Source organism: Dendronephthya gigantea, unplaced genomic scaffold, assembly GCF_004324835.1.
Source record: "Dendronephthya gigantea isolate DGI-Jeju-01 unplaced genomic scaffold, DenGig_1.0 000021F, whole genome shotgun sequence".
NCBI classification, from domain to species: Eukaryota; Metazoa; Cnidaria; class Anthozoa; order Malacalcyonacea; family Nephtheidae; genus Dendronephthya; species Dendronephthya gigantea.
Genome location: NW_021163031.1, coordinates 2,386,965 through 2,402,960, shown reverse-complemented (window position 1 = coordinate 2,402,960; position 15,996 = coordinate 2,386,965). Strand labels below are relative to the sequence as shown.

Genomic DNA, 15,996 nt, shown 5'->3' with positions numbered 1-15,996 from the left:
CTTTGTTTATTATTTTTAATCCTTTGTCGATAAACCTTGTTCCTCGTGCCCAGGCCATTTCATATGCTCCAGAAAATGGTTATAAATTTGAGGTTGCTTTCCAGCTATAGTTGGTCAAACAAAACCATACATCATTATCCATCTTCACCGCATGCCTATATTTTGAAATGATCGTTAGAATTTGTGCTAATCAGGGGTGTGTCCTCTCAATTAACCTTTGGCCTATTCCATTTGCTAAGCGCAGAGCGAAGATTTTAAAGCAATTTTCTGTTTTTTCACTCTGCGTATTCCTATGATGTGCCTGCTTAGTTATATCCTGCATATAGATTACATTTAAATTAGTGTCTTTTCATTTAGTTGGAAGAGAAGTGTCGCCTCTGAGAATGCAAGTTTCGACTTTAGATTTATACTCTGTTTTGGAAAAGTGAATTATCAGCCACGGGGCCTGGTTGAGTAAAAATTCTTATACTCAATTCTGATAGTAAATTGTGGTTTTGAATTTAATAAGAGGGCAGGTTAGTGATATAGGTTTGAGCAAAGTTGCCAGAGCATACCATTTATAGAGTATATTTTATATTTATGAGAGAAAGTCATGGCATGGACAACATTTTTACTAACAGGAATTTTAAAAACAATTATAATGAAACAGCGGAGAAGCTAAGTTATAAACTAAGATTAAATAATAGCAATCGTAAAAGCCAATGGTTACGCATGCCATCACTTCTTTCCCTGGCGACCACCAAGCACAAATGAAGTTAGTTCTGAGCGGAGTTTCTTTTATAGCCCGAGTTTGCCCGAGTCTATTTTTGGAAACATTATGCATAAACGCTGACCAACATCTTGTTGTCAACGTGGGCGACATTTGTTTGAAGGATACAAACGACCCCACAGAGAATACAAAAAATTCATGCCAAAGGCCTTTAAATTTTGTTTGGGCCAGAAATTTCTATGTCGGAAATGGTGTGACAAATACCACATTTTGCTGCTAAACTTATCGAAATCAAGTAAATTCCTGGCTTTAAGCCTTAGAAAATCTGTTTTGCCTGAGCCAATCAGATTGCAGTTGAAGGGCGACTGTGGTCATGTGACGAGGCTTTCACTTCCGCCGCATTTTAATAAGCCTTTCTACGGCTCTATTCGAAGGTGTGGTTTATTCGTCTGAACAGGCGAAGTGAAAAGAATCTTTAGATATTTGGGGAATACTGGGTTTTTATTCACCAATCGACCTTCCTTCGTCGAGGTAAGCATTTAGCTTCATATGTAGGTGTTTTTGATCGTTTATGGGCATTTTTTGTACCGTTTTATTAACGAAGTTTCTATCTACTTCACGGGTTATTTGTCGCCTTCGTGATTTTTGTATTACCACACTTTTGTCGTTGGATACAAGTAATTTAACAACTACGGTTCGGAATTTTTAAGCTGGAAGCCTAGCCGAATACTGAAGGGTGTATTTGAAGTAAAATTGGACAGTATTTGGGCGTTACAAAGCAAAAAAATCATGTCAATAACTTGACAAATGTTCCCGAACTATAATGCACGTCATACGAACTCGGAAGGGGTGTGCTGACTTGGAACGAAAGTTCTACCGACAAAGCTTGCTTGTCTATCACCTTCTATACAAAAATAAGCTCGTTTTGTTGGTAGTTCAAAGAGTCATTATCATTGTCAAAGTTTCGCAATTTTAAATAGCAAGGTGCTCTTGTTTTTGACTGCGGATTTTACCTGATGCCAACCGGTGCTAAGTTATGTTCTGTAACTACAATAAAGTTCCTTGTAAATGACTCGGTATTTAACTGAAGTCATTGCATTATTTCATGCATTATAAAGCACGGAAAAGATATATAATTAGACCGAGATTTTTGCGACTTTTGTACGAACCAAAACAAAGCTTCTGTAATTTGCTGGCGCTAAAGATGTGACTTGTAGGAGCAAGGCAGGCCGGTCAAATTCTTGATTTTCTGGCTACTGTCCAAAGTTCCAAAATACAACCAAAGTGTTTCCTCGATTATGGTTTGAATTTTTTGCGCCGCCAAATGGATAGCTTCTTATTTTATGAACTCACTGAGAGGTAACAATCAAATATATTTAATCACGAGTTTTTTTCTGCTGAAAATTCGTCCTAAATATTGCGGGCTAATGCAGGCGGAACACTGCAGCAGGGTTAAAAGCAAAATACTTAGAAATGAGAAGTATATAATGAGTTATCACGGCAAAATGGTCAACCTTAAGTTACTTTTTTTTCTGCAAATCTACAGTATGCACTTAAAATGTACATAATCTAAATGTACATCATAATATAGAAAATTAGAAAAAGTTCCACATTTGGTTCCTCATTTGTAATCTAGTGGCAATACTTGCATATCTTCAAACTTTCAATCTTGCAGATTTAGGTCAGTAATTGGGAAGTCCAAGGAATTGTGAGCTAATGTAAAGGTCTGTTTTTATTCTAGGGAACAAAGAGATGGCAGCCATTAGGAAGAAGTTAGTGATTGTTGGTGATGGTGCATGTGGTAAAACTTGCTTGCTCATTGTTTTTTCAAAGGATCAGTTTCCAGAGGTATATGTACCAACAGTGTTCGAAAATTATGTAGCCGACATTGAAGTCGATGGGAAAACCGTAGAATTGGCCTTATGGGACACAGCTGGCCAAGAAGATTATGATCGCCTGCGTCCACTTTCCTATCCTGATACCGATGTCATATTGATGTGTTTTTCGATTGATAGTCCGGATAGTTTAGAGAATATACCTGAAAAATGGACTCCAGAAGTTAAGCACTTCTGCCCTAATGTTCCAATAATCTTAGTTGGGAACAAAAAAGATCTTCGCAATGATGAAAATACCAAACGAGAGCTTGCCAAGATGAAACAAGAGCCTGTGAAAAGCGAAGATGGTCGCAACATGGCTGAGCGCATTAACGCCTTTGCTTACCTTGAATGCTCTGCTAAAACTAAGGAGGGTGTAAGAGAGGTTTTTGAAACAGCAACACGAGCCGCTCTCCAGGTGAAAAAGAAGAAGAGGAAAGGATGTATGATCCTTTGAGCTGGACTCCTTCCTTATGAACAATCGAACACAAACTGTACTTCGTTAAACTGTTTTTTCCATCACCGCAGACTTCTGTGGCCGAGAGACGAATGTGATACAACACTACTAATGAAACGTAGGTTTTTTGTATAAAATTTAATGATTGAAATTCACAAGTATTGTTAATAGTCAACCTCACTATGTTTGCAGACAACAAACATTTGCAAAACCTGGTTTTGTAAATGTACACTGATTCTGTATGTAAAACTTGTATGGAAATGCAGTTGAGCCTGGCATAAATATTTTGTGTGTGTTAGGATCTCTTAATGTAGAAATAGTGTACCAAGGTTAATTTGCAATATCTTGAGTTATTTGGAATGCAAAACATCACCAGTTTAAAACATAAGAAAGAAGCAACTATTTTTACTGGATTATTTACTTTGTTCTTTGAAGGGTGCAATGTGCCTTAATATTATCCTGAATAATTCTATTATTGAATAAAAAAATTTCATTCATTACTATTGCAGTTGACAATTAACAGCAGTTGGTAATTGTTACTAGTTTAGCAATTTCTAATAAACATTAGCTGTATTTTTTGTGAATGCCAAGTGCTAAATCTCATACAAATTCCCTACATGCATATCAGTTTTTGTTTGTCTGTCTATTGGAACTGTTTTTTGCCTACATTAATATAGTAATTTATAGTCTGAACATTGGGATGTTTGAATGTGCATTTGCATTAAATTTGATAGTTCTATGTCCTTTGTTAATTATAACAAGTTAGATATAACAATTTAATTTTACAAAGAGTTGATCAAGTGTTGCTTTTTTGTCATACAGGTTTTCAAACATGATTAGAAGTAGTGAAAATAAAGATGAACACTAACTTTATCTTATCCTAAGGTCCCCAACCTTTTTTGTGTTGAGCCAAAGGTTTGCCCCTTAACTGGAAATAACAACATCTCTCTGAATGCTAATGCATGAGCAACTTGCAAATATCCAACCACATGTAAAATTAAGCATATGAAACAGCCTGACTAATCACTTATAATATCATTGCCTTATTTTCTTGTTGATACAAAAAAATCCAATATACATATTAAATGTCATAATCCGAGAAGTGAAGGTATTCTAGTTATTAGCCAGTCAAAACTGCTGTGAAAATAGCAGTTACGCAGCCTTACTACAGTAATCCTAAGAAAGCAAGTATTTCTAATAATAAATTAATTAGAATGAATAATTACGTTTTTACTAGGTACCTTAAACCCTAGGTACCTTAAACCCTACTTTAAACCCTGAATCTGCCACTGCTGAGGCCCAGTAAAATGAAGGCAAAAAAAGTTGGTAACAGGTAGTTGCAAGTTTCACCTCGATATCGCTAACACTGCAGAGGAGTGTGTAGCAATAAAAACTTATCAACATGTGCGCGCACCCTGTTTTTTTTACGCTTGCAATCTATGATCACTCCAGACATTTAAAAGACCAGTTTCCCGAAGGTGGCATATTGGGACATGGAGGGTAACGAGAAACAACGACAAAGCAATGAAAGCATTGTTCGTCCTGCAACAAAGTCAAAAGAGAAGACAATTTATGTTTTATTATTCCAAATTATGGTGCACTTTATTGCAATTGCTTTAGTGTTGTTCATTACCTGGCACGCCCAACCGGGTTCAAGTAAGTTTCACACAGTTTTTAATAGCACTAAACCTCGCATATCATGGTTGAGTGGTTGGTTCACTAGGAGATAGAAGGATTTCATGGAATATAGATTAAATCACTTAAGGCGAATTTATGAACACTTCAAAAATGGAGCTAATTTGCCTCATTTGATTTTTTTATTCTAATTCTTCGAGTTTCGACATGTATAGCACGCTTTAAATACAATAAAAGCAATCTATATATCAATTAATATTAAAGTTAGGTGCGTTTATTGATTAATTCCATAAATAGGAATATACAATATTTGAAGCAAATGAAATGAGTAAATTCCAAGGGATTTTAAGAGGTTTTTCAAGCATGTTGCAAATGCATTGATGGCAACTGATGTCTTCTACATATTTTATATTATATTTTATTTTTGCATCTGTAAAGATATACTTGTATTTCTCCAGGCATAAATAATATATTCATTAGTCAATATCAGGATTTATGTAGTTTCTCTAGTTCTTTATCTCATAATTTTACATTTTAAAAAGTACATTTATTTGTGAATCAAAATCACAATGTTTTAATTTGTAAACTGTAATTTGGGTTTGCAACAATTTCTCTTAACAATTTTCTAGGCCTCTTTTCATGGCATCCAACATTAATGATATTTGGTGTAAGTATCCAACCAAGGAGTCCAATATTATGTCACCAGCAAAAATTACCATAGCTGAAAAAGAGCAGAAGTTTCTAGTTCTGTTGGTAGGGGGTGGGACACTATGTCATTTGACTTCATTGTGTTTCAGTTAAAGTGCCTATATCACTTGTGGGATCTTTACGGATTTGAATAGAGCTTGAAAAATTAGTTTATAAGTTCTACAACCCTTTTTGATAAAGTTGAATAGTTTCGGAAATATTTATATCTAAGCATGACGATTTGCCTAAATTTCCGTCGTGCTCGGGGCCTGGGACTCAGGAACCGAGTTCTTTGTAATTTTACTTCGATCTTTCAATAACGAAAAATTTTTTGAGAAAAACTCGCCCAGTTGCCACAGCCATACACAACGCACCGTTCCCGAATTTTTTTCTTGAAAAGCGCAAACTATATCGCCAGTGAAACTCTTCATGTTTATATTATAAAAGACGGCGTGTTTGCAAATCATTCCTGAGTCCCAGTCCCCCCAACCGACGTATTTTCGAAACTATTTAATTATATCAAAAATGGTTGTAGAACTTATAAACAAATTTTTCAAGCCCTATTCAAATCCGTAAAGATCCCACAAGTGATATAGGCACTTTAAATTTGTTGAAATTATGTAAGAAATCCTCCCCTATGTCCTTGCCCTGAACACAAGACCTGTACCACCTCCTTGTAGGATGTGTTCAAAATTTTTCTTGAGAGATAGGCACCTCTTATTGTCTCAACTAAATTGGCTTAATGGAAGATAATTTTATTGGAGATGAAAGTATCCTAATTATAGGCTAGTCATATAGAAGTTATATTGGGGAGAGATTACATGGGTTAAGATAGCTTGGAGTGTTATTGTAAAAGTTGGGGAAAAGGGAAACAGAAAAGAAAAGTAAAACACAGTGGATTAGAATAGATTTTATTTTATAGATATTGAATGGTTTATACTGATTAATGAAAATTCTTCAACTGCTCTTTCAGTTTGGTTTCTTCATGTTTGAAGCAATTTTGATATTCTCCAAGAGCAGTTCCCTTATACCATCAGCTAAAAGGGAAACAAAAGTCAAGTACCATTGGATCCTGCAATTTCTAGCTGCATCTTGTGCAGTTGGAGGCTTCCTTGCTATATTCATCAACAAAAACCAGCGTAACAAATTACATTTTGTGTCATGGCATGGTTTTCTTGGTGGGATTGCTGTGTTTATGGCTGTTTTTCAGGCATGCATGGGTACAAGCCTCCTTTATCCAAAACTACCTATAATCAATATGTTTAAACTGGCTGTCTTGAAGAAACTCCATGCCTTATCAGGAACACTTATTTTTGTTTTAAGTTGTCTTGTAATCTTCCTAGGATTCTATTCAAATTGGTTTGTAAAGAATGTCGGACTCTATAGTGTTGCATGGGGTTTATGTGCTGTATGCCCAATATTTTTTGCTGCAACAGTGAATAATCAAGTTGCTCAGTCCTATTTGTATAAAAAATCTCAAGTATAATCACATATTTGCCAATTTTTTCAGAGTCAACTGAGATATTAAAAGATGAGCTTAACTTTGTCAGGTGCTTATATTAAATAAGACAGCAATACCAACTGTCCCAATGATTATTTTTAGTTTGCTTTAATAGATAGTTGCTTGTAATATAAATATCTTTACCATACAGCAATTGGAATACAGTTGAACCAGTGGTTAAAAATGTATTATCTTTTATTCACTTGTCTAGGATGCACGGAATGTACTCCACGCGAATATAATAATATACTTCTATTTTTGGCGAGAAACCTGGCTACATTTGGCCATTCTGAACTTTTTAATTGCTATCTACCACATGCAATATTTAATCCTAACCGCGTTTTTAACCAATCAGAAGTCGTCACACTATTTCATTCTAACATCTAGAGCTTTCTCGAAATATCAGTACCAGCAGTATGCAATTGTGGCATTTGTATCTCCACTCGGTACGTAGATTTTTATTTTGTTAGCTGGGTTGAGCGAACGGCGAACAGAATTTATTAGAATATGTAAAATCAAGAATTCGTCTACTTCTTTTACACATTTGTTGGTTCTTAAAAGAACCGGTTTTTTTAGTAAGGTTTGGAAACCTTTTTACTTGCTGCTTGTGTACTTCGTCACGGCTTTCGTTCCTTCGCTGACGGCGTGTTTTGCCAACTCTCCAGGCAAGAGCAGACGAACAGCAGTCTGGATTTCTCGGGAAGAAATCGTTGATTTCTTGTTGTAATGAGCCAATCGAGAAGCTTCGCCGGCAATTCGCTCGAATATATCGTTGACAAACGAGTTCATGATGCCCATGGCTTTGCTGGAAATACCAGTGTCGGGATGAACTTGTTTCAAGACTTTGTAAATGTAGATGGCATAGCTTTCTTTACGTTTTGATCGTCTCTTCTTATCACCACCAACTCCAGCTTTCTTGCCTGCTTTCTTTCCGCCTTTTGAAGCAACACCAGGTTTGGGAGGCATTTTCGTTTCAAATTTTCTTTCTTTTCGTACAAGTTATGATTTACTTTGTTCAAGAATCAAATCGATGTGCTACAATTTCAATGGATCTTCTTTTATAATAAAGCACCCGGTAATACATATTAAGTAGGATCGAAAATTCTAACTTTTGATTGGCCTTTATTATAGTCGGACGTCTGCGAAGAAACCTACTATATACGCCCCCTCGTGCAGCGGGATCAAGTTGACATTTCGTTATGTGGTTATAGGTAATTAAAGTAATTACTAATTAGAATTTAGTAATTTATTCGCAACATATTGCAGTGCCAGTGCGTGTAGTTCGCCTTGTATGTAGTTCCCACATTCCCTTATATAATAGTGGTTTCAAGTACGATTTGCTTTCCGTAAGGCTATTTTATATTTTCCTTTCATTTTGCGCTTAGTATGACGATAGTATGACCTGTGGTATGCCCAGACACCCCTGAATAAGATCCGGGTCACAGTGCCCAAGAACTATAGACACAAATCACACTTTACAAAATCCATATTAAGTATAAATTCACAACGACAAAAGTACATTAAATAATTAACATTTCAAAAATGAAGTCTGTTGTGTATGCAATATCCTGGTTGGCTCCATTATTGAGATCATTTTTACAATTTTGTTCAATGTAGTCGCCAATCGAAGGTGAAAAACGAAAAATATTTCAAGCGTAAATATTGGCATAAATCTCTCTTTTACTAATATTTTTGCTATTTCATTTGCTATTTGCAAAACACTGATGAATAAGAATGTTTACTATATTTATAAAGTAAATAGCACTTTTGAGTTTCTCCGGCTCCTGGATGGCGCATCCAATAAAGCCACCAATTGCAGCACAAAGATGGCAGCACTTTGCAACTATATAACTAATCTGAACTTCGTTATACCTGTTCCTGTTCAGAAAAACCAATGTGAAAAAAATGGTATGCGCAATCCAGGCACATATGGTAGGTGAATTTTAGAAAAAATCCTTATCAGATTGCAGTGTATAGATTTTTTCCCAGATTAAGTGGCAAGACATTCATGAAATCATTATTTCCCCAATTATTAAATTTGCTTCATTTTCACAATAGATTGTTCTTGCCTCATTTGTTTTGGTGCCTCATTTTGTGGGAACAAATAGCAAATGGCACAAGTTTGAAGTTTGTAAGTTCGTCAACATTTATAAAAAACTATAAAAATTATCCAATGTGGATCATTGGTAATCCCTTTGGCCTTAGTTGTTCTGTATTTTGAACTATAAATAGTGACTGTGCTTTGCTATTGTTATGCCAAAAATGAAGTAAGAAGAGGAGAATTAATATGTATAAAATGAGCCTGCAAAAGGTGTGGAGAATTTGCTAAATGTATTAAATTAACAAATGTGCAATCCACTTTATGTCTACGAGACTTTAGTTTTTTTCGTGAAAAATTAAATTTCCAGCAATGCATAATAATAATATGGTGCATGAATTGTAGAAAATTAATTTCCTAAATTTCGGTTCCAAGTCCCCTTGTCGATACCAATAAATCTAAAAAAAATTGGGGGAAACACTTAAAAATTGATATGAAAAGGCTAATAATAATTTGCCTTTTTAATTAGGAATTGGTTGGAATTAAATTTGCACAAACAGAGCATAAATTGTCACTTACAAGAAGTAGTTCAGATACACACACCATTACAATAACAATTGCTAAAAATATATGAAGTCCTTTAGGTGGCAATGGGAATACAAATGCACTGACAAGTGTTTCCTTAAATAGAAGAAACAAATGATAAGGCAACAGACAAAAGTAAAACATTATCTTCTCATAATTAACATGCACTGAACAACTTACTTGTTGACAAAGCTATGCATGCAAAAAAACATGTGCAGCAGAGGTTAACTTTAATACAAAGACTCACCAGAACCATAAGGCAAGTTATTGCACCAACACCATAGTTAAGGTAACGATCCTTGAAAGTGATTATATAATTAAAACATAAACAAATTTTGACCACCTGGGGATTATTTCTTGCATTTACAAAGGAGACAAAAAAAATATTATTTTGAAACTAGGCTACCTCTTATATGGATTTTAAGAAGTCACCTTGGCATCTTTTGGTTTTAGGCTTTTAGCACACCGTACTATGGGGCCATAGGGGGGTCAGTAAAAATTTCATACAATAACATTGAATACCTGTGTCCTGGCCTCGCCAAATAAAGGCCTATCGGCATCACTCGAATACATTTCACAGTAATATTGCAGGAACTTTTTACTTTCTAAGTCTAACTGAGATTTAACTCCCTTTCAAATGAAATAGTGAATATTTATATCACTTGGGTATGAAAAAATGACCAAAATGGTGAGTGGTGTTTCTCAAAATATTCCGTTTGGAAGTTGAAAGAGTTGTAAAGTATTACACCAAACTTGTAGCCATATGATCGTTTCAAGTCTACATTTCCTCAGTCATATACCAAAAATAAATGAGTTTTAAATTGTACAACATCTTCGCATAAAATATCGAAGAACAAAAACAAAAAATTAAAAAATCTCGTGATTAAAGGAGGGTAAACAATGTACATAATAGTACAAATATACACATATTGGGTACTTATTGGGATTGTTGTGAATTGATGGCAGTATTCCATATAATTGTTTGTAAGATGAAGTATTTCATCTTTTCGAAGATCTTTAAATATGGCGGCGTTTTTAGGTCGCATTTCTGGTTGCAGAAAACTATTACACGTATCTAGATATCTAGAGGGACGTTGGGTCAGTATTCGTTTTACCTCATCGTTTTTATTCTCAAACTGTTTACACAAAAATGATTTGCAAATTAAATTTTTGTCTTTAAATATAATTATTTATATACAAATCGTGTGTTTAACCATGAAACAAACAGAGAAATTAATTGACGTCATGACTTGCAGGATTCAGGATTGCAGCGAATTAATTACATAGAATGGGAATTTAAAATATATCAACAGTATCATGTTGTATTTAGTTACGTCCACTCAGTGTGAGCAGCAAGTGTTTCCTTGATCTTCAAGAATACCAAAGTAAAGAATTAATGAAAAGTCATGGAATTAATGTGCAAAAGTTTCAAGTAGCTGATGGTGAAAATGATGTATCTGAATTAGTTAAACAATTAGGTATACATTGTCAAGTAAATTTATTTTTTAATTCGGAAGTCCCTATCTGAATAAATTATGAAGAAAGTAATTATAGGGAATTAGCAATTTGTGCCTGTCTGCTAGCTAACACGACATCATTCTATGAAGATTTGAAATTAGTGATAGTAATACATGAATAAATGGTTCTCATGTTATCCAAACTGAAAGTACCTAAACGCTCTTTTTGTCCACCACTCAATGATTTGAGGTATGTAATGATAATTTGTGTTACAGATGTGAGTGAGGTTGTAATCAAAGCACAGGTGCTGGCTGGAGGGCGTGGTAAAGGAACATTCAGCAGTGGTTTACAGGGTGGAGTTAAGCTTAGTAAGAAGTTAGTAAAAGCAGTTGTCTTATTGGCACTCTCTTCAATTACTAATTATCACAAGTTTGAAATGAAATTTCATTTATCTTCTTGTGTAGTTTTGATGAAATTCCATCTATTGTTGATCAGATGATTGGCCATTCTTTAGTTACAAAACAAACTGGCCAGGATGGTGTAGTTGTTCGAAAGGTATTCAAACTTGGTTGCATCTTTTCAGAACTTTTAAATTAAATTTATTAAATTACCAGAACTGTTAAATTTTTATCAATTAATTGGATTTTTACTGAATAATTGCACTGAAAATTGCTATATAACATCCATTGAGCCATATGCCTATTATATTTCTCTATGTCAAGGTAATGCTAGGTGAAGCACTAGACATTAGTCGTGAGACCTACCTGGCAATTTTAATGGATCGTGCCTATGAAGGTCCTGTAATTGTTGCTAGTCCTGAAGGTGGAGTTGATATAGAAGAAGTGGCTGAAAAAACCCCTGATAAAATTTATAAAGTATGTGTTTTGTGGTTTTTATATATATAACATGCATTTTATTTTCAAATAAAGGACAAAAAGTTCTACAAGTCTTTTTAAGCATGACATACAGATCTGACTTTAAATTAATCATTTTAGATGACATTTAGGCCTTTTTCAGTAATGATTTCTAATGTGTTTCTCCTGTCATTCTTAGTTTCCAATTGATATTAATTCTGGAATTAAGAGAGAACAAGCACTGGAATTAGCAGATAAATTAAATTTCAGAGGACTGTTAAGAGAGGAAGTAAGTGCTAATTTCATGTGCAGAATCTATTAAATATATCCTGACTTTTAATCCTAAACCAGACCCTAATCTTAACCCAACTACTTATACTAAAGGATTAGAATCAAGGATCATATTCTTGGATTCTGGGTATGAAATTATTACCAGTTCCCAAAAAAAGATCACAAAAAGATGACAAAAAGAAATTCAATTCTTTTGAAAACCTTGGTGTGTGACAAATTTAAAAAAAAACAGCACAGATAAGAATTCTTAAAATCACCACAAACTGTGAAGTAAAGAGAGAAGAAAGTTGACCACACACAGAATAACCTAATCAGAAGACATTTGTTTTCTCAAATCTTGTTTTATGTGATTCGTCTAATAAAAGTTTTGAACCATTCACACACAAGTTAGAACAACCTCATAGACGCACTCTCATAGACGCACTTCGCTCTTCAGAAACATGACAATCACAATTTACATGATAAGATAGTGTCTCACAAAGTCACGAGATTATCTTTGTACCTCCCTACTATTGTACATAAAACCAGATCAGCTGTTTTATTGAAAATGTAAATGTACTCGTAGGCTGCAGCTCAAATTGAGAAGTTGTACGAATTATTCATCGCTCGCGATGCAACTCAAGTTGAAGTAAATCCGTTTGGAGAAACTGATGATGGCCGAGGTACGACCTGATGATATTGACTCTATTTTGTCTTCAGTTATTTCAATGAAGTTATTGTTTTAAAGTCGGTGTGATTCTAACAAGAGTTTACACAAAGTTGTAAGGATTTCGTCATGTCCTTCATTACTGACTGGGTATATTAGAGTGTATATACCAACTGACAATGTAAATTTAAGCCAAGACAAAAAATTTTTTAACAAAAACTAGAAGCGATTAGGGGGAGCGGGTGCATATTTATATACCTACGTATTCATTATGCCCGAAAGCTGTTGTTCCAACGGTACGTGAATATGAATGTGTGTATATGCACCCCCCCCCTAAGTGTGGGGCCCTGGTCTGCCTACGGATGACGGATTTCGTCTCATCTGACATTCTATTGTTTTATTACAGTCGTATGCTTTGATGCAAAAATCAATTTTGATGACAACGCCAAGTTTCGACAGGAAGATCTGTTTGCAAGTGAAGACATTTCCGAGAAAAACCCGAGAGAAGTTGAGGCGAGGAAATACGACTTAAATTACATTGGAATGGACGGCAACATTGCATGTATAGGTAACAGCTTCCTAGCTTGTTTTCAAATACATTAAATAAGAACAATAGTATCACATTTTTGAGGCAGACCTTCATTTAGATAGAAATCTCCCAGAAGAAGGTTAGACACTTCTTCGCCACTCTGCTAGTTGCTGGAATATTTGGAAGAACTTTCCACGATATCGATGCAGCAAGCATGCACGAAGGTGTAATACTGTACTTCTGAACGATACATATGATTCAAGACTCATGGTATCCTCGTTTCCAGGGTATTCGCTCTGCTCACACTCGATTGCTCGAGTGTAGACTGACTGAGCGAATACCCGAAAACGAGGTTGGGCCGATTGTAGTTTACTTTGATTATTAGAGATTCAGTCTGTATTGTGCCATGTTTCACTGAGAATTGTGTAAACCTTAAACGGGGCTTAGAATAATTGCATTGTTCACTAATTCTAAATGAATAAGGCACTATAATCTTATTTACGAACTTCTGTCCAGAATTCATAACAGATTGTATTCCACTGATCCCACGTTACCACAACCTCGTACCCAGGGTAATTTCACGTTACCATTGCTCATCCTATGCTTGACGTCAATTGTTTTGTAGTAAATGGGGCAGGTCTTGCCATGGCAACCATGGACATGATTAAACTTCACGAGGGTGAGCCAGCGAACTTTTTGGACCTTGGTGGTGGCATTCAAGAAGAGGGAGTTCATCAAGCGTTCAAAATAATCATTTCGGATAAAAATGTAGGTTTGTCCATTGGCAGCCCAGACATGTTTTCGTTCTCGCGGCGCTCGCGCGAGTAGACTCGCGTACACGCGCGAGCGACACGAGAACGAGGTTGCAGGTTACAAGAGCAGATTACTATCACTTTGGCATGCACCCAGTTCGACCAAGCAGTTTGTTTCGACCAATTATCTAATCTTTTGTTGCAGGTGGAAGCAATACTTGTAAATATTTTTGGCGGTATTGTTGATTGCAAAATGGTTGCAAAAGGAATTCAAGCTGCTTATGAAAAACTGAAAATTGATATTCCTTTAATCGTGCGATTGGAAGGTACTGTAAATACATATTTTCTGTAAATATATGATTTCAGACATTTCATAGTAATCGTATTTACGGTACGAAATAGTCGTCGAATCATGCGCATTTTACCGAGTGAGATAGTTTAGAACTTATGGTCCCAACTGGTTAAATGGTAATTTGTTTGTAGGGAGGAATGTCGTGGACGCCAAAAAAATTCTCAAGTCTAGCGGTATTCCAGTAACAACCGCTGAAGATCTTGATGAAGCTGCGATGAAAGCCGTCAGTAGTCTTGTATGAAAAAATTAAAGAAACTGGCTAGGACCATGGCTGTGTGATGATTCGTTGATAAAAAACATTTATGCTAAAAGAGACCGTCTCTTACGACGAGGCTTCTAATAGCAATTCCCTCGCGAAAGATTGGTCAGTCAAACTAAATGATTCGTGGTAATAGTATCTTAATCTTGGGCCATACGTATACAGAATATACAGACGAGTAAAGTTAATTTGCATCATTAAATAATTCCAATGCCTACTGCCAAGTAACAGATCAATTATAGCTTTAAGATTAAAAAGTAATACTTATGGTGCTTTTTAAAGCCCCGGCCAGATTGAGGAAATCCCTCAAAACCGTACAGGGAACTTTTAACACAGGAATCTTGTCTGACCGGTGTCACAGGAAATTTGGCCCCCCCGCAAATTTGGCCCCCCCGGGCCAAATTTCCTAGGAAATATGGCCCCTCCGGGCCAAATATCCTAGGAAATTTGGCTCCCCCTTCGGAAATTTGGCCCCCCTCTAAAAAACATAGTTTAGCTTACCATTTTAGAGCTAGAGAACCGTTAAGTGTATAAAAGTTTTAAGTGTATAAAAGTCTATCTAGCTGTACTCTTGTTTGAGTTACAACTTACAAACAGCATTGACGGATTTTGTATGGTGCATGTAACCTTGTTTTTGTGTTTGCCGATTGTTTTTAAACGTTTTTATGCAAATTTGTATTAATTACTCCCTAAATGTTAGCCCCATGCACATTAACACTTTCGCCAACGCATGATGTCATCGCTTGCTAAAGTGTGGTTGTTATTCTGACGAATTTCATATTAGGTTCAGAAACTTGTTGAATATTGAGTCAAAAGTTCGCGATTTTCAAAACTATATATATTTTATATATATATATATATTGAGAGTATAAAGTATGTTATCGAGGGGGACCAAATTTTCGAACTGTGAAATACGTGATTTGTCCTCCCCAGAAATTCTTAATTTGGCGACCTTATAAAGGCTATAAATTTATAGGCTTAGCGGTTATACATACATAGGAAAGGTTGTTTTAGGAAATTACCACTTATTTATTTATTTCTCGATTAAAGCCCCAAGTAATGTTATGATAATCCTAGAAGTTAGCCACGTGCACATTAACAATATTCGTCTTAGCTCTTCGCCGAGATGAAAAGCTTTTACACAAATAAATGAAGCAAACTAAGTATGAATACAAACAAACATTTACGATCTTGCTTTTAGAAGCTTCGCGATTCTCGGACTCATGGTAATAAAGTATATGTTTTCGAGGGGGCCAAATTTCCGAAAGGGGGGCCATATTTCCTAGGAAATGTGACCCCCAGGGGGGCCAAATTTTGGGGGGGCCAAATTTCCTGGGACACCGGCATTACTCTGTTCACTCTGTTGGAT

The 15,996-nt window shown here is 35.6% G+C and overlaps 4 protein-coding genes across 4 annotated transcripts; 3 read left to right on the top strand and 1 right to left on the bottom strand.

Moving 5' to 3' along the window:
* Window positions 1-1,128: 1,128 nt before the first annotated feature.
* LOC114521666 (ras-like GTP-binding protein RHO) lies at window positions 1,129-3,918 on the top strand. Its single transcript, XM_028542163.1, has 2 exons — window positions 1,129-1,240; window positions 2,451-3,918. The coding sequence occupies exon 2, from the start codon at window positions 2,462-2,464 to the stop codon at window positions 3,038-3,040; it is 579 nt and encodes a 192-aa protein (XP_028397964.1). The 5' UTR covers window positions 1,129-1,240; window positions 2,451-2,461; the 3' UTR covers window positions 3,041-3,918.
* A 608-nt stretch (window positions 3,919-4,526) lies between these two features.
* Window positions 4,527-6,870, top strand: LOC114521668 (cytochrome b561 domain-containing protein 2-like). Its single transcript, XM_028542165.1, has 3 exons — window positions 4,527-4,696; window positions 5,305-5,342; window positions 6,336-6,870. The coding sequence occupies exons 1-3, from the start codon at window positions 4,534-4,536 to the stop codon at window positions 6,846-6,848; spliced, it is 714 nt and encodes a 237-aa protein (XP_028397966.1). The 5' UTR covers window positions 4,527-4,533; the 3' UTR covers window positions 6,849-6,870.
* A 208-nt stretch (window positions 6,871-7,078) lies between these two features.
* Window positions 7,079-7,987, bottom strand: LOC114521667 (histone H2B, gonadal). Its single transcript, XM_028542164.1, has one exon. It carries the CDS (start codon window positions 7,827-7,829, stop codon window positions 7,458-7,460), a length of 372 nt encoding a protein of 123 aa, XP_028397965.1. The 5' UTR covers window positions 7,830-7,987; the 3' UTR covers window positions 7,079-7,457.
* A 712-nt stretch (window positions 7,988-8,699) lies between these two features.
* Window positions 8,700-14,969, top strand: LOC114521662 (succinate--CoA ligase [GDP-forming] subunit beta, mitochondrial-like). Its single transcript, XM_028542158.1, has 13 exons — window positions 8,700-8,795; window positions 8,922-8,994; window positions 10,526-10,584; window positions 10,817-10,964; window positions 11,220-11,319; window positions 11,409-11,499; window positions 11,667-11,819; window positions 11,998-12,087; window positions 12,655-12,751; window positions 13,142-13,303; window positions 13,890-14,032; window positions 14,222-14,342; window positions 14,500-14,969. Exons 1-13 carry the CDS (start codon window positions 8,769-8,771, stop codon window positions 14,607-14,609), a joined length of 1,374 nt encoding a protein of 457 aa, XP_028397959.1. The 5' UTR covers window positions 8,700-8,768; the 3' UTR covers window positions 14,610-14,969.
* The last annotated feature ends 1,027 nt before the right edge of the window (window positions 14,970-15,996 follow it).